Below are 16,991 nucleotides of genomic sequence, written 5' to 3'. Positions count from 1 at the left end.
AATAGGCAAAGTAACAATAAACAGAGTGGCAGTTAAGCAAGACAGTTTAGGCAGGATAGCAGCATGGCTGAGAGTTACAGGTCAGGACTTAGAAGGATAACATGGGCGGACAGGAAGGCAGCAGCACATGAGGCATGGAGTCCGAAAACGTGAGCAAACGTAGGACAGCAGGATAGCAGAGGGGCCGGACAGGGAGTATAAACAACACAGTAAAGCTGCAAGGTGGATGTAAAGGGTGGGTCATGGCAGACGTAGAGAGCGGAGATGACAAAAAGCTGGAATGTTGGGGCAAATGACTGGATAGGAAAAGCATATTTGAGTCTTGTGAAAGAGGGAGGGGCCTAGGAACCAGACAAAATTATGGGAAAGACAACCAGGTCTCACCCTGCACTTATGCTGTATGGTAAGGATCTAAGTAAGTTAGGTAGATAAGATAGAGGTGGTAATCATGAGGTTAAAGGTAGGGAATGAGGTCAGGAGAGAAGCAATATTCAGAAATTTCAGAGTCAGATAAATGTGACTCTGAATTCTGGCTCTTTGTCTCACTGTCTGCATAGTTTGGAACAAGTTACTTAACCTCTGAGCTTGTTTTCTCTTCTGCAAGATGGTAGTAATATTCATAGCTATTTCATGAATTTAATAAGATCATGTATATAAAGCACTTGGAACAGCATGTAGCACATACTTCTTAGATAGAGGAGGTAGGAGAGTCATCAGATAAATGCAAAGTTGTTAAGACTGATTGTAAATGGGAGTGGAACGATCAGTAAAGATACGCGTGATATGAAGCAATGCAGGGGCAACAGGAAATAGTGAGAATAAGAATGAAAAGATACACCCAGATGAAGACATGGTGGTCAGGGCAGGGGTCATGTTGGCATACAGGGACAGAACATGAGAGTAGAAGAGGAGGGAGAAAGAAGGATGTGGACCTCAATGGAGGTAGGGGCCCACTTACGATGTGGGGCAGGCCTGGATGGTAACCAGCGACGTGCCAGCGGGCAACTGGTTACCAGCAGAGGGACGTAAAAGAATCAGATAGGAGGAGGTGGGGAGTGTAACGTAGGCCTAGAAGAGCAATTATAAACTAAGGTGTGGGGGTGAGGTCCGGACGCAGGGATGAGACCAGCAGACGGCAAGGTCAAGCCCAAGCTTGCAGAGCCGTGGGGAGGTGGAGGAGGCCAGCACTGCAGAGGGAACGGGTTTGGGGAGCGGGGTGAGGATGGTTGGGGGAGCGGTCCAAGGAAGCCGAAAGACCCAGTAAATCTCAGAGAGCTAGATCTGGTTCCCTTTGTCAGCCCTACTGACAGTGGCTAAAGAATCGGGGAGGGGACAGGAGAAGGGGAGGGACCGGGTCCGCGCAGAACTCTCCTCTCACCTCCCACCGCCCGGCTCAGCCCTCGCTGGGACCCAGCAGCTGGTCCCGCCGTCCTGGCCCCGCCTCCTCAGAGCTCCCTTCCGGGTCACACGGCGAGTGCACGCACGGTCGGGTACCTACGGGTCCCACCGCGGCCCACGCTGAGCGTGGCGGAACAGCTCGCGAGTGGAGCATGCGTGCTACCGCAGGCGGCTGCACGGGAAGAGGGGCGTGGGGGCGCGCTACCGGCGGTGCCCAGGATCGCGGTCACGTTGCTCCTCTCTCTGCAGCAGGAAGAAGCTCTTTCCATCCAATCAGCTGTGAACCCCCGCTTCTCTTCACTGGGTTGCCCTCCTAATCCTCCCTCTCCCAACACAGAGATCATTCTGACGAAACATAGTATCCCACACTCCCACCTTAAAGCTGTCCTATGACCTTTCAGTAGGTCACGTGCCCATGAGTTTCCCAAACCCTTGAGTAAGGCTTTGGATTAGTTGTGCCACTTTTCCTATTAAAATTACTCCTATGCGTTGGCCTTAACACCTAGCAAAGCCACGCATGGGAAGAAGATCCTCGACCCGCAAAACGTTCCTTAAATTGTATAGAATTCAACAGCCCAAAGCACACATTAGCATTACCGTTCTCACCCGGAGGAGATTCTCTCGCCCGGATTGCTACTCAGAGCAGCAATTTTAGGAGTTTGCCTTGCAGCCATACCCCTCTCCCTCCCTAAGTAGAAAAATAGAGCCAAAGACCCCACAGTCTGTGCACAAAAATGATACATTTATTGAAAGAGTATTTTTTTTTTAATACAAAAGAAAGCTCTGTACATAGGACTGTGACCATGTCCACTATTCCTGGGTCAGCATCCCAGGGGAAGTAGAAACCACTGACATACACACTCACATTCACACACACACACACACTCTGGCGCGCGCACACACACACATACCCCAGAGCCACCGAGGAAGGGAAACACCAAGGATCGCTGCACATAAAAATGCCACCTCAACTCATCCCTGACACACGCATGTTCTCCCAAGGCCACGCTCACACAACACCCATTATAAGCACTTTGCCTGATTCACTCACTGGGTCTGTCTTTTGTGGGAAGGAGAGGAAGAATTCATCAAAGGTCTCCTCCCATGGGTGGGGGAGCAGGGAGTGAGTGGTGTGGAGTGATACAAGAGCAGAGCAAAGGGGTTGGGCAGTTACAGACCTGAGTCCCAAGCTCCCCTGCTCTCTGGCCCCTGATTTGCCATGCCCCAGCCTTGAAAGCCACCCATAAGCCCCAGCTATCTCCAGGAGAAAGCCCAGAAAGGTGACTTCCATCTTGGCACCCCAAACTGGGGCAAGACAGCAATGAGGGTTAGAGGTTAGGGGGTTCTCAAACATGTAGGCAAATCATCCCCTTGATAACTAGGCTGTGCGTAAAATCTTCCCCCACCCCTTCACCTAATCACAGAAGCCAGCTTGTTCCTACTGAAGGCAGTTAGTTGTAGGGGTTAAGAAAATTTCACCCCACTGCTGCCCTGTTTCTGAAAAAGCTCCCTTTCTGGATATAGGTGGTGAAGGTAGGCTCTGACACAGGGTAAAAGACCCTCCCCCCCATGCTGCCCACCCTCAAGATCTACCCCAAAGGGGGAAGAGGGAGGTGGGGCATGGCCCCTGTACAAATTACATAAATACTGAGGTTACACTTAGAAAAATAAAGTCATTTTCTTCAAGGCTTTTTGTCTTAATTTAAAAAAGTTACAGTAGCTGCTCACTCCCTGGGAGAGCTGCCCATTTCTGGCTCCCCTTTGGCTACACTCAGCCCAAGAGCTGCTCCCACTTCTTCTGACCCCCATTCCTGCCTCTCACCCCCTCCCAGACCCCACCCTGCTCACTGCAACTTGGGCCCCAGGCAGCTACAGGCCTGGGGAAGCACAAGGCTGCAATGCCCATGCGTGTGGCACAAATGAAGTCAGTTGCCTCTGCCTGACACCCTCCCACCCCACCCCGACATTTGGTCTCCCTCTTCCCTCTCCCTAGCAACAGCCCTAAAGGGCAAAAAGAGGCCCAGAGCTGTAGGTCACCCTCCCCACCCCGTTGGGGCATGGCCTGAGGGCCCCTCCCCCCGCTTTCTCCTGGAAACAACCCAGGACTGGGCAAACCCAGAATCTCCCCTACACACTGGTGGACCCCAAGCTTGTGGGGTGGCTCTGTCCCCAGGGGCCCAGCCAGTTCTGGGGAGCCCAAAGGCTCCCCAGGGAAGGGGAGTTTGGGCAGGGAGGGGGACGAGAAAAACGCCATAAAAAAAAGTTAAATATTTTAAAAATATATATTTATAGATTTGTTTTCACTTCGTCTCCTCAAATAAAAAGTTCAAAATCAACTTTAAGTAAAGCAGCTGGGAGGAGAGGGGGGAAGACGAGGGGAAGAAGGGAACGCTGGTGGTTCCCTCCAACCCAGGAGCCCCTGGAAGTCCAAGGGGAGCGGCAAGGCAGGGCAGGCGGCCCCAGGAACCTGCCCAGTGCACAGGCCCAGCTACTCAGGAGCTGAAGGGGCAGAGGGCAGCGGTGTGAGGGAGGAAGCCCCTGTCTCCCCAGCTGGCCCCCTGAGGGGCAGGGGCAGGGCTCTTTTGACCCAGCCTGTGGCAAACACAGGGCTCACCTGGGGTCAGCAAGGAGGCTGGCAAGAGGGCCCCAACTTCTTCCTCAGGGGAGGACACAGTGCCCAGCCCCACAGAAGGCCTGTGTGTGGGGAGGTGGGGCACGGTCCCATTGGGTAAGCTAATACTCATGGCAAACATCGAGCCAAGCTGGCGAGGGGAGTCCCAGGAAGGAGGACGGCCCCTCCAGCAACAGAAATGGGAGGTGGGGTGGGAAGAAGGGGAGGCTGAGGGAGGACGGGTGGAGGCAGACAGGCCCATTTCTTTGGCTGGAGTGAGAGGGCTCAGTCCTGTGGCTGCCTGCCCGCTCCTCCTCCTCGCCTTCCTCCCGCGGCCCGTCAACGTGTGTGTAAAGAAAACGTGAAAAGGCAACAATAAATAAGTGGTGCCATCCCTTGGGCCATCTGTCCAGGGCGGCGGGCGGATCATTCACTCTTGGTGCTGTGGGCGGTGTCCAGGTTCACCACCTGTAGCTCGGTGAGGTTGCTGCTGCTCCCGGCCTGCTGCCCTATAACAGCCATCTGGAGGGAAGGGGGTGTATGAGAAGAGGCAGGGACTGGCCAGCCAGCTCAGGCTCCCCCGGCTTCCCTGCCTGCCAACCAAGGCCTGTGCAGAAAAGCAGATGGGCTTCTGGGCTAGGGATTTCAGCTTTGATAAACTGGTAACAGGGTCCCCCAAAGTCAAGACAAATAATTGGCTATCTGGGATGGGGTGACAGGTATCCCCACCTACCTGGTGCAGCTGAACTGCTGAAACAGGGATCTGCACTGTCCCAGATGACGCTGTCAGGAACACCTGGGGGACACCACCTACATTGGAAAACCACAGGAGATACTCAAATTGTTTGTTAAAACTTCCTGATATTGGAGGAGTGGTGACAAATGCACAAGTGATGTGGGGAGTGTCAGATGGAAGTGCCAAAGGGAGAGGGTGCCAGTGTGTCTGAGGGTACATGTGGGTGTGAGCATCCAAGTGTGCATGGTGTCCAAATGTGTGTGTGAGCATCTAAGTCTGTGTTGTATTTGGGTAGAAATATTTGTAGGCATCAGTGCATGTGTGTATGTGTGAGTATGCGTGTGTGCATAAGGAAGGAAACGGTCCTCCTTTCCTGAGCCCTGCTCCTCTACTCACCTGGTTCCTGGACCTGGCTGTGGGACACCTGCATGGTAGATGGTGCCTGGGAGAAGGCATTCAGCACGGTGAGGCTGCCATCAGCCAGGCCTGAGGTGGGAGCATACATCACTGCATGCGGGCTAGGGTACATCATGTGGCCACCCACAGTTGTGGGCACAGATGACGTCATGATGGTGGCGGGCAGCGTCACTGGTAAACACAAATGTGTCAGCTCGACACTGGTCCCTACTGATACCTCCCATTCCACCCCTAGGAATTCCAGGCCCCCAGAGCCCTCTTGCCATTTCCCAGGTCAGAAGCTAGATACAACTATTTCTCTGCTCCATCATCAACTTAAAAAAGTCTATTTTTTCTTAAACGCAACACCACCAATCTTTAATTGTATCCTATCACATTGTACTATTCAATTGTCTATCTGCTGAATTCTTTAAGTCCCAAATCTTGGGAAAAACAAAGATTATGACTGACCTACTCTCAGGAAACTCAGATACTCCCTTTTAGGGAGCTCTCTAACATCTTATTTGTTCTCATTCTCCCTCCTTCTTAATGCACAGTGAACAAATTCATCTTTCAAACCAGCACGTCTCAAATGTCAATATGCATTACATGGGAATCTTGCTAAAACACAGATTCTGATTCAGTAGGTATGGGGTGAGACTCAAGATTCTATATTTCCAACAAGCTCCCAGGTAATGCTGGTGTTCCGAGTCCATAGGCCACACTTTGAGTAATAAGGTTATAAATAACGAGAACTTAAAATTAACCTTATTTTGAGAGTATCTCATCATTTCTGAAATGTCTAGAGATACATGAGGGTAACTGTAGCTATTCAAAACCTGTAAGACCCTAGCACAAAGAGAAAATTGCTAAGTCCTTCTTGATAATTAAGCAACTGTGTCTTTGTGCAAGTAACTTCTTATTTCTAAGCCTCTGGCTCCTCATCTGAATGAGAAGGTGGTTCCTAAATTTGTCCTGAAATCCACGGCCCCACTGCAGGACAGTATTCAAAACCCATTCATCCTCACCTGGCTATCCCATAATTATTAAGCCAAAAGCCTCAATATCCACTTTAAGAAATCCCTTGACTTTAGCTACAGAAGGGTTACTGCTGGCACCTACTGCTGGCACCTACTGCTAGGCATCGTGGGGAAGGCAGGCAGGGACAGGGCTGCAAGCTATACCTGTCCCGCTGGAGGAGGTCTGCGTGAGGTCTGTGCTGCTGTCACGGGAGGGAGACGCTTGCTGTGGGGCCTGGTGCACTTGAATGGCCTGCACTGGGACCTGCTGGGCCACTGCCCCACCTGTAAGACAGAGTCTTATTTGTGCTCTGTCCTGCTCAATTGCCACCTCCACCAAGTACCCATGGACACCCCAGTCCCAGGGTCTGGCACACTGGTCCCAAACTCCCATCACTGTCTTTCCTGGGAGTCAAAGAGGCCCTTCATGCCCAAATCTCCCCTCTGGAGGCTTCCACGCTCTGCTCTTGCTCATCCCTCCTCCTCCTGCCCTGGGCCTTGCCTCTCTTTTCTTCAGTTAACCCAACAGCTGGCAATAACTCATCAAGGACATGATCTGCCTCCCAGTCAAGGCAGGAAGTGGTGAAATGTCTACTGCCCTGTGGCAGTGGGGCATGGGGTTGGGGTACCTAGACAGGGCCAGAGTATATGGTTGAAACTTACTGACAAGGACAGCAGGGGTCTCAGTGGGCAGAGGTATGCCTGCCAACGGGATATAAGAGGCTTCTCTCAGGCTCTGGCCCCTAGTCACCTTCCTTCTGAGCAGGGAAAGAGGTTCTCTTGGTGCCGGCCCTAAACACACTCTTAGCATGCTTGATTTGCCCCGAGGACGAATCTCTCCCTGCCCCTCGTGACTCACCAGGCATAAGGGTGAAGCTGGTAGGCAGCTGCATAAGGCCCCCAGAGGAGACAGGGCCGCTGCCTGTACTCTTCAGCACAGTCCCGTTGGCACTGCTGACAGCACTGGGGCTGACACTAGCAGACACTGGTGCCAGGTAGTTGGTGATGGGAAAGGAGGGGCCACTGCTGACTTGCATGGTGGTAGAGGTGCTAGGTGCTGTTTGGATGGTAGAGGTGGTACCCGGCAGGTTGGTGACTGTGAACGCCGGCTTCAGTGTGTCCTACACCCAGAGTAAAGATGAAGCAATGAGCCTCTACCAGATCCTGCATTTGCAGAAGCTTTGTGTGGACTGAGAACCCAGACTGAAACCAGTGAGCTTGGGTTCAAATCCCCACACCACCATTTACTTGCTGCCTGACTCTTGGGTAAGCTATTGATCTACCGAGTTACAGTTTCCTATCCATAAAGGGAGAGTAATACCTACCCCCAGGTTGCTGTAAGGATTAAGTAAGTTGGCATACATAAATCACTTGGAAAACAGTACCTGGCACATAAAAAGCCTAAAATAAATATTTGCTGTTCTTATGATGATGATTATCATTGTCATCATTATAATCCCGAGTTCTCTGCTCCAATGGACTGTGGTAATCTCACTGGCTGGAGAGTCAGGACACCAAGGCCTGTTCCTAGCTCTGGTAATGACCATTTATGTGACCCTGAAATAACCACTCCCCTTTTCTGAACCTTGGTTTTCCTCTATAAGCATGAGGAGGCTGGGTTGCTATGTTTTCTTTAAAAGAGTTTTTCCAGCTCTGATTTGTCAGGCTTCCGATAGGAACTCTGAGTTTCTCAGGGAACTTAGAGTTTGAAAGAGATCTTCAGGGTCTGGCAATGACACACATCCAAGATGTAAACTACCAAAAGAATGTACTCATCCAACAAATTTCCTGGGAATAAATGAGACCTACTGTTACAAAAGTTTAAAAATTATTACAGATGATATGCTACTAAGAGAAGGAGAAGCCTAGCACTGACTCTTCCCCTCCGGGAGCCTTCGTTCTTAGAAGGGGAAGGAAGAAACTGAGAACCAAGCCACCAAGCCCAGACCCGAACTGAGTCAACCAGAGGGTCAAAGGCTTGGGGGTGGTTCAGCACGAGACGTTTGCTAAGCAGCTGGGCCCAGGACTCTTGATTGGCAGAGGCGTTGCTAAGGCAAACAGTGCTGCTTCCTCCCATTGGCCAGTTAGTTAAGCGCTACCCGGAAGGTGGAGCTCCCCAGACAGCAAGGGAGGAAGCCCCACCCCCTCTCCTTACCGGGAAAAGGAAGGGGGAGGCGTAACAGCCCCAGCATCCCTAGCAGCAGGCGAAAGCGCTCCCTAACTGCCCAGGCCCCCAACATCCTAAAGAGGCAGGCGGCAGGCTTGTAAGGTAGTCTCCGGCCCAATCAACCAGCCTGCCTGCCGAGAGTGCTGGGTTCCCAGGACCCCGGGACCAGAGTGCTCGCTTTCTACTCCCTGGCGACCCAGCCTGGAGGGCCGGGCTAAGCTACACCCCCGCCCCTAGTGGGGAGACAGCTGGCGGGAGGAATGCAATGGCCCTGCCAGGCAGGCGGGCTGCGGGCGGGAGGCCGGCGTGGAGCCCGAGCGGGCCTTATATGGGCACGGAGGCCGCCCGCTTATCTAGAGGGCCGGGCTCTGTCAGGAAAGCGAGGATGGACACCTGTCCCCTAGGACGAGGGTCGCTAATCCGGCTCCACTCAACATCCGTAGGCACCTATCCACCTGTCCTGGGCCAGAGAGGGAGAGGGACCCCCTTCCCTTCCCTCCTCTTACATAGGCAACACAAACATACCTTGGTCTCCCCACTGCTGTCAGACTCCGACACCTGGTAGGTGAGATCTGTCTCTTCAAAGCCAGTGGCACTCATTCTCTGGTCTGTTGTGGGGTCTGAGCGGGGTGGAGAGTCTGGCGAGTTGAGGCAGGTCTGAATCAGTGCCTTGCCGGTCTCACTGGTGATCATGGGCTGCAGTTTGCGGGTGGCAAAGGTATACACATGGCCTGTCTCACTGGCCACCAGCAACAGCACCTGTGTCCCTGTCAGCGTGGACAGCTCATAGGCCTGGGTGAGGAGGGAGATGGGCAGGTCAGCAAATTTTTTATCTCTACCTTCCTTGGGAAGTTGGAAAAAGAAGAATTATACAGTGATCTCGTTCCCCCATTCCCATAATGACCTTCATCTCTAGTGCCTCTGGGGACAGAGTGTCCTATCAGGATCTCTGCAAGCAGCAAAACTACCCATCCTCCTCCTTTGAGGAGCAGCCCCATTGACCTGCAGATACCCCAAGCAAACAGTAATAGCTGGCGGGTAGTAGAACATACAACCTCAGGGGATACCAACGAAGGACCCAGTTAGCTGCTCTCCAACACAGCTTAGAGCCTGGAATGTCCCAGAGCCTCACCCCTCCTCACTGTCACAGGGACCAGGATGGATCCCTACCTACCACAGTGGAATTTGCACAAGACATTAGTGATAACCGACCACTTAAGCTCCAACAGTTCCATGTTTCTTTCCAGAAACTGCACAGGCTCCAACTTGTTGACACAGCCTAACTTCTCCTTTTGTCCTGTAATACTTTACTGCCCTTCTTTCTTTGTCTTGGGAAGAAGGTTATGAAAGGAGAAAAGAGTTTTCCTTCATTAATTACCTCCCCCCACAACCTTCTCCACTGGATCAAGTGATAAGGGATACTGATACAACAGTGTCTGGAGTGATGGGAGATGAGACCTAGATTAGTACTGAACATCCTGCCATGAGCCCAGGAAGGGGGCCTTTAAGGATGGCCCCATAGATGCCATACCCTCCCAACGAAGTTCTACGAACCACCTTGGAAGCAGCTCTGGTTTCTACATGGGACAGAAATAAACACCAGCCAGCGTTTCCAAGGATCCAGCTCCTTGTTTCCCAATTCCTCTGCTTTCATCCCTTCCCTTACCTTCTACACCCCAAAATTACTCCTTTCCTTACCACTTTCACTGGCTGGCAGATGAGGAATTCCTAGGTACCTCTGGCAAGCCTCCCTGGCTTCCCCCAAACCCCATCCATGCATAGATTCTCCGTAGGGCTGGAAACCCCACTTGTCCTAACTGCAGGAGATTCTGCAGCTGGTCCTGCCAGGAGCATGCGGTTCCCAGTGGATGCCATGGAAGACACGGCCGGCGCGGGACTAGGTCCCTGCTGCTCAGGGCAGCATCAGTTCTCCTGCCCGGCTCTCTTACCTGGTTCCTAACCCTGCCTGTCCTTCGAACAAGCACTACTCTCGTGGTGCCCGCTTCCTCCCACGCATGCTCGCTCATTGTTGTCATGCAGCTCCAGCCTCCTCACCTCCATACCTTCTCGTCTGCTCCCTGCTTTTCCGGCGCCCTCCTCCGAACACCAGAGTGCACAGGACCTACTGATCCCGCTTCTCTTTATCCACCTCCTTGGCAGCCTGGCAGCCTCGCAGCCTCCCATGACCGCTCCTCACCCCTTCACTCAGCAAGAGCCCTCTTCCCCTCGCGCGCCGGTCACTCCCACCTCGGCGCCTTTCCCCACGGTTCCGGGCGTTCGCGGGATCTCCCCTCTCCCCACATTTCCCAGGCGGCCCCTCCCCTTCGGCCCTCCCCGGGCAGGAGCCATCCCCTCCCACATACCTCCAGTGGACTCGCCGCCTCTCACCTCCGCCTAGGCTCTGCCTTCCTCCCGGGCTCCCCCTGTGCATCCCCACCCCTCCCGGCCCCCGGGGCCCGCCAGCTCGCCGGCTTGGTACCTTCTTCATGATGCCCGTCTTCCTCTTGCTGAAGGTCGTGTAGCGCCGCAGCTTGTTGTCGATGAACTCCATCTTGATCTTCACGCGGCCCCGGGTCTTCTTACCCGGCTTGGCCCCGCTCACCGCGCCGCTCACCGGCCCGTAGCCTCCGGTGGCCGCCGCCGACGCCTCGGGCCCACCGACCACCATGCCGATCTCCATCTCGCTCAGGCTCCGCTTCAGGCCGCGCCGCTCGGCGCCCAGCTCCTCCTCCTCGCCCGACTCCGAATCGCCCTCGCTGCCGCTGTAGAGGGCCCCCGCGGTGGGCGCCGGGGTGGTTGCCGCCGCTGCCGCAGCCTCCCGCTCCAGGCGGCCGGGCCCGAGCCCCGCGCCGTTCCCGGGGACTCGGCCCCCGTTAGCACCGCGAGTCCCGCCGCCGCCGCCGCCCGGCCGCCCCGTCGGGGTCCGATTCAGGCTGCCCCCCAGGGCCGAGCCCCGGCCCAGAGCCGCCGCGGCCCCAGCTTGGCTCGGTAACATGGCGCTCGATGCAGGAGGGCGGACGGGCAGTCAGCGAGGAATCGGAGACGCCGCCGCCGCCGCCATCGGCTTCCCGGCTCAACCCGGCACTCCCGCTGCTGCTGGTGCAGCTATCGCTGCCGCGGCCGCCGCTGCGAACCCGGGGCCCCTGCACGCCCGGGCCGACCTGGGCCCTCACTTTCCTGCCCCTGTGGCCCGGGCTGCCCCAGGCCGCGCGCAGCGCCCCCTGTCCGTCTGCTAGGGCGGCGCGCCCGGCGGCCGTCAGCGTTCCCCGGGGGGCAGGGGCTGCTGGCCGCGGCCGAGACGGCGGGTGGAGGGGGCCGGGACCACGCGCTGGCGGCGGAGGGATCCCCCGACCCTTCCCCCCATATAAAGAGATACAATGTTTCCTTTTATGGCGAGGCCGCTCCTTATATGGTGAGCCCCAGCGCCCCCGCCCCATTGGTCCGCGGTTCCGGCACCTCCGCTCCCCATTGGCCCACGGGGGCGCTTATTTGCATAGACATACCGAACTCGTTGCTGTCATCCCGCGTCAGACCGCGACTCCAAGAGGGGTGGAGCCGACGCCTCTTAAAGGAACCGGAGAGCAGGCACGACTCCGCCTCCCTGAACCCGAGAATGGTAGCATGGTTTGGGAGGCACCGGCAGAGAAGCAGCCTGGGAGAGGACTGGAGCGCAGTCTTGAGGAGGAGAGGGAGCAGCATTAGGAAATGGGCACCGGGATGCTGGAGGCACTGGGGAAACCCCTGGGTGGACTGTGGGGTTTGCAGTAAAATTTAAAATACAGCTCAAATTCCAAGGGAGGAGTGTAGGGATCGATTGGAGCACTTCCTCACGCCCTCCTGAGGGAGGCACAGTTATTGGCAGAGCGGAGGGGGCTTGGGTCCCCGGTGTCCAGACTCGTCGCGTCCCGGCCCCTCCGCTCTAACTTTTCCCCTCCCCCCGACTTCCCTTCCTTTTCCCTCGCTTTTGTAGGCGACGACACTTTCCCACCAGGCTGGCTCGCGGGTCCTCATTCATCATCCTCTGCACGGTGGGGTCTTTGGCAGACATACATCTGGAAAAGGCGGGTGGAGGGGAGGGCGAGAGACAGATCGGCTTCCCAGTCCCCGAGGCGGGCAGGGAGGAGAGACGGAGATCAGTGAAGACTTCCAGCTGCAGGCTGGGCTGGGGGGAGCGGGGCGTCCCGAGGATAAAGCCCACCCTACCGCCAGTGCAAAGACCTGAAAAAGTGTAGCCTGACAGAAAGTTTAATCAAGTAAAGCACGCTCGCGCACACACACGCACATACACGCCCTTCTCTGGAAAGCCCATTGGAGGAAAGATAAATTTTCTTTTTCAGACAGGGTATCGCTCTGTCGCCCAACCTGGAGTGCAGTGGCGCGATCTTGGCTCATTGCAACCTCCGCCTCCTGGGTTCAAGCGATTCTCCCACCTCAGCCTCTCACGTAGCTGGGACTTACAGGCGCATGCCACCACAGTGGCCTAATTTTTGTATTTTTTGTAGAGATGGGTTTTTGCCGTGTTGCCCAGACTGATCTTGAACCCCTGGCCTCAAGCGATCCTTCCCTCTTGGCTTCCCAAAGTCTTAGGATTATAGGCTTGAACCACCGTGCCCCGCAGAAAAAAATTTAAAGACTAGAACTGGGGTGCTGCAAAGCCAGGTTCAAAGTCTGGGTCTGGATGTTTTTGCCAAAGCAGTGAAAATAGCTTGGACTTTGCTGTTAGAGAATTATTTAAATCTGGAATCTGCCTCTTGGTAGCCCTGTACCTGGAAACAAGTGATCTGATATTTCCAAACTCCATATTCATCAATGTTGCTATCCATTCCATGAGATTTTTTTTTTTTTTTTTGAGACAGAGTCTTGCTCTGTCGCCTAGGCTGGAGTGCTGGCACAACCTCGGCTCACTCAACCTCCACCTCCCAGGTTCAATCGATTCTCCTGCTGCCTCAGCCTCCCAAATAGCTGGGATTACAGGTGCTCGCCACCACACCCAGCTAATTATTTTGTATTTTTAGTAGAGACGGGGTTTTGCCATGTTGTCCAGTCTGGGCTCAAACCACTGACCTTCTGGTCACCTCAAGTAATCCGCCCGCCTCAGCCTCCCAAAGTGCTGGAATTACAGGTATGAGCCACCATGTCCAGCCTACTCCAGGAAATTCTTAATGCAGATTTAATGAGATAAAAACTAAAGGGCAGAGTAATTGGTCAGTGCTTAGGCAATAGGAGTTACCTGGAGTAAGTCATCTCATCCTAGCATCTTCGAATGTTTAAGGGGATGGGAGACTGATTATTCCTGCCTGAAAAATTGTGAAGATTTAATAAAGCAGTTGACTGTAACCTATTCATTACTGGTAGTGGCAGTAATATCAATTCAGTATACTACAGCTGACATTTAAAATCACAAAAAGCAAAGTCAAATATTGCTGCATAAAACATTTGTTTGCATTATATATAAGTTGAACCCTATAAAATTACCATTTTATAGGTCAAGAAGGTGGGATATTGTCAATTTCTTATCATTCAGTGTATGTGACAATATCAACTGCATTTCTTACTGTGAGTCACGACCCAAAAGCTTTGAGAAATACTGAAATAAAATATGTGCAAGTGATCAGTAAAATATAGTGTATATAATGAATAAAACACAGCGCGTATTTTTTGTAAGATAGATATGAGGTCTCCCTATGTTGCCCAGGCTGGTCTCAAACTTCTGGGCTCAAGCTATTCTCTCACCTCAGCTTCCCAAAGTGCTGGGATTAAAGGCCTGAGCCATAGTGCCCAGCCCCCAATAGTTTTAAAGAGGTTGCCCCTCCCCCCACCAATTTACTCTTTACCACAGGTACTTCAACATATGAAACACGTTAGCCCAAGAGGAACAACAGGTCAAATAGATAAATAGGCTCCAGAAGGGTTTTAGGGGCCACAAATGATGTTTGGGGTCATGTTTTGTCTGAGCACCAAAATACTACAGCCAAAGCCCTGGGATTTCATTCCCACCTGCCCTCTAAAGACTTTTTCATTTGAGCCTCCTAGTTTAGACACATGCAAGGGTGACATCCCTCAGCAGGGACAGGCAACTGCTCTCTGCCACGTCTATAGGGGAGCTCCTATAGATGTGGCAGAGAGCAGTTGTCTGGGAAGAACACAGTCCTTAGCTACCCTCCAAATAGGCTGTCCTCTCTCCAATTTCTCCCAACTCCTGGGTCATTGCACACCAGTGTTAGTGTCACAGCTTCTTTGTCTGCTTGGGATGGCCCAGCTTCGTGTCCTTTGTCACCACAGGGAGTCAGGAGGAGATCTATACCCACACTATTGGATTATTGCAGGTTCCAGAGCCCAAAGTATTGCTAGGGATAAAGTCAAAATCAAAAACTATCTCATAGATATGTTTTATTTGGACCTTAAAACATTTAAAAATCATGAGAGTTTACATAAAAATCTGAATATGTGGCCAGGCGCAGTGGCTCACGCCTGTAATCCTAGTACTTTGGGAGGCTGAGGCGGATGGATCACTTGAGGTCAGGAATTCAAGACCAGCCTGGCCAACATGGCAAAACACCATCTCTACTAAAAAAAGCAAAAAATTAGCCGGCCATGGTGGCGCACGCCTATAATCTCAGCTACACGGGAGGCTGAGGCAGAGAATCACTTGAACCTGGGAGGCAAAGGCTGCAGTGAGCTGAGATGGGGCCACTGCACTCCAGTCTGGGCTATAGAGCGAGACTCCGTCTCAAAAAAAAAAAAAAAAAAAAATCTGAATATCCAACCTCCCTCAAAAAAAATCAGAATTTTTGGTAATAGTGGACCTAGGTACCCACAGGAGCACTGTCACCTGGAGCTGATGGTGGCCATAGACCCCACACAGTCTACTGAGCTCAGGGGAGCTCCCTGCCTGGCTGCTCTGAAATGGGAAGTTGAAATGCTCCTCCAAAAATACCTCATCAGAGTAGGCCTTTGCAACAAAGGGGAGCTCATGTCCACCCCAGACCATGAAAGGCCTCTGGAAGTACATGAGAACTTCAGCCAGATCCCTCACACCACACAGATTCCACCCAGACCTTTCTTTCTTTCTTCTAACTTTTAACACCCAAGTAATAACAAAACAAATATTAAGGATTGCTTTTAAAAATTACTGTTGGCCGGGCACAGTGGCTCACACCTGTAATCCCAGCACTTTGGGAGGCCGAGGCAGGCAGATCATGAGGTCAAGAGATCAAGACCATCTTGGCCAACATGGTGAAACCCCTTCTCTACTAAAAATACAAAAATTAGCTGGGCGTGGCGGAATGCGCCTGTAGTCCTAGCTACTCAGGAGGCTGAGGCAGAAGAATCACTTGAACCCGGGGAAGCAGAGGTTGCAGTGAGCTGACGTCGCGCCACTGCATTCCAGCCTAGGCGACAGAGCAAGACTCCATCTCAGGAAAAAAAAAAATTACTGTCATGGCTGGGTGCAGTGGCTCACACCTATAATCCCAGCACTTTTCGAGGTCAAGGTGGGAAGATGGCTTGCATCCAGAAATATGAGACCAGCTTGGGCAACATAATGAGACCCCATCTCTTAAAAAACAAAAAATTGGGCCAGGTGACGTGGCTCACGCCTGTAATCCTAGCACTTCAGGAGGCCAAGGCAAGTGGATCACCTGAGGTCAGGAGTTCAAGACCAGCCTGGCCAACATGGCAAAACCCTATCTCTAGTAAAAATACAAAAATTAGTCAAGCGTGGTGGTGTGTGCCAATAATCTCAGCTACTCAGGAGGCTGAGGCAGGAGAATTGCTTGAACCCAGCGGTGGGGGCGGCGGGGGGAGGGAAATTGCAGTGAGCCGAGATCATGCCACTTCACACTCTTGCCTGGGTGAAAGAATGAAACTCTGTCTCAAAAAAAAAAAAAATGTTGGGCATGGTGGCACGCATCTGTAGTCCCAGCTACTAGGGAAACTGAGGCAGGAAGATCACTTGAGCCCAGGCTGCAGTGAGCCGCGATGGTGCCACTTCACTCAATCTGGATGACAGAGTAAGACCCTCTCAATTAAAGAAAAAAATTACTGGCCGGGCGCAGTGGCTCACACCTGTAATCCCAGCACTTTGGGAGGCCGAGGCAGGCAGATCACGAGGTCAAGAGATCGAGACCATCCTGGCTAACATGGTGAAACCCCGTCTCTACTAAAAATACAAAAAAATTAGCTGGGCATGGTGGTGCACACCTGTAGTCCCAGCTACTTGGGAGGCTGAGGCAGGAGAATTGCTTGAACCCAGGAGGCGGAGGTTGCACTGAGCTGAGGTTGCACCACTGCACTCCAGCCTGGTACCTGGTGATGGAATGAGACTCTGTCTCAAAAAAAAAAAAATTACTGTCAAAATACCCTAAATCTTTTTTTCATTTGGAATTAACCTTTACCCAGGGATTCATAATTTCACACAGAAGCAAAGAGGGTATCAATTGTGATGGCAGCATTAGAAGTAATGGAAGAGAATTTATGAGTCATTGTGCCTGAGAAAAGCCTGGAAAGCCACACTCCAAACACTAATAGTTCTAGTGCTTACCTATGGAGAGTGAGGTTTGGGACAAGAGATGAAAGGGGTGTGCTTTTCGGCTTTATATAAGTCTGTATCATGTGACTTCTTTGACAATCAATATTATCTTTTTTTTTTTTTTTTTTTTTTTT

At 52.7% G+C, this 16,991-nt stretch overlaps 2 protein-coding genes across 5 annotated transcripts in view; both read right to left on the bottom strand.

The window, feature by feature from the left end:
* The window catches only part of CUL9 (cullin 9), a 43,218-nt gene extending 41,744 nt beyond the window's left edge, over positions 1 to 1,474 (bottom strand). For both annotated transcript variants that reach the window (XM_017547340.2, XM_037745315.1), the window contains exon 1: positions 1,379 to 1,474. The gene's annotated coding sequence lies outside the window, so the exon portion shown is untranslated. The remainder of the gene's footprint in view (positions 1 to 1,378) is intronic.
* Positions 1,475 to 2,119: 645 nt separating this feature from the next.
* On the bottom strand, positions 2,120 to 11,889 carry SRF (serum response factor). Of its 3 annotated transcripts, none has more exons than XM_017547337.2 (7): positions 10,807 to 11,889; positions 8,853 to 9,119; positions 7,020 to 7,281; positions 6,326 to 6,445; positions 5,142 to 5,333; positions 4,743 to 4,819; positions 2,120 to 4,531 (listed from the first exon to the last, which is right to left on the bottom strand). In XM_017547337.2, the coding sequence occupies exons 1-7, from the start codon at positions 11,320 to 11,322 to the stop codon at positions 4,436 to 4,438; spliced, it is 1,530 nt and encodes a 509-aa protein (XP_017402826.1). In that variant the 5' UTR covers positions 11,323 to 11,889; the 3' UTR covers positions 2,120 to 4,435. The 3 variants fall into 3 exon arrangements, with proteins under 3 accessions (XP_017402826.1, XP_037601241.1, XP_037601242.1); XM_037745313.1 differs by lacking the exon at positions 10,807 to 11,889 and adding an exon at positions 10,383 to 10,615 and having other exon boundaries at positions 2,129 to 4,531; XM_037745314.1 differs by lacking the exon at positions 10,807 to 11,889 and adding an exon at positions 10,391 to 10,464 and having other exon boundaries at positions 2,129 to 4,531.
* Positions 11,890 to 16,991: the final 5,102 nt, after the last annotated feature.

The sequence above is a fragment of the Cebus imitator genome, unplaced genomic scaffold (genome assembly GCF_001604975.1).
Source record: "Cebus imitator isolate Cc_AM_T3 unplaced genomic scaffold, Cebus_imitator-1.0 Scaffold197, whole genome shotgun sequence".
NCBI classification, from domain to species: Eukaryota; Metazoa; Chordata; class Mammalia; order Primates; family Cebidae; genus Cebus; species Cebus imitator.
The sequence above is the reverse complement of the archived record's forward strand: the minus strand, read 5'-3'. Positions and strand labels throughout refer to the sequence as shown.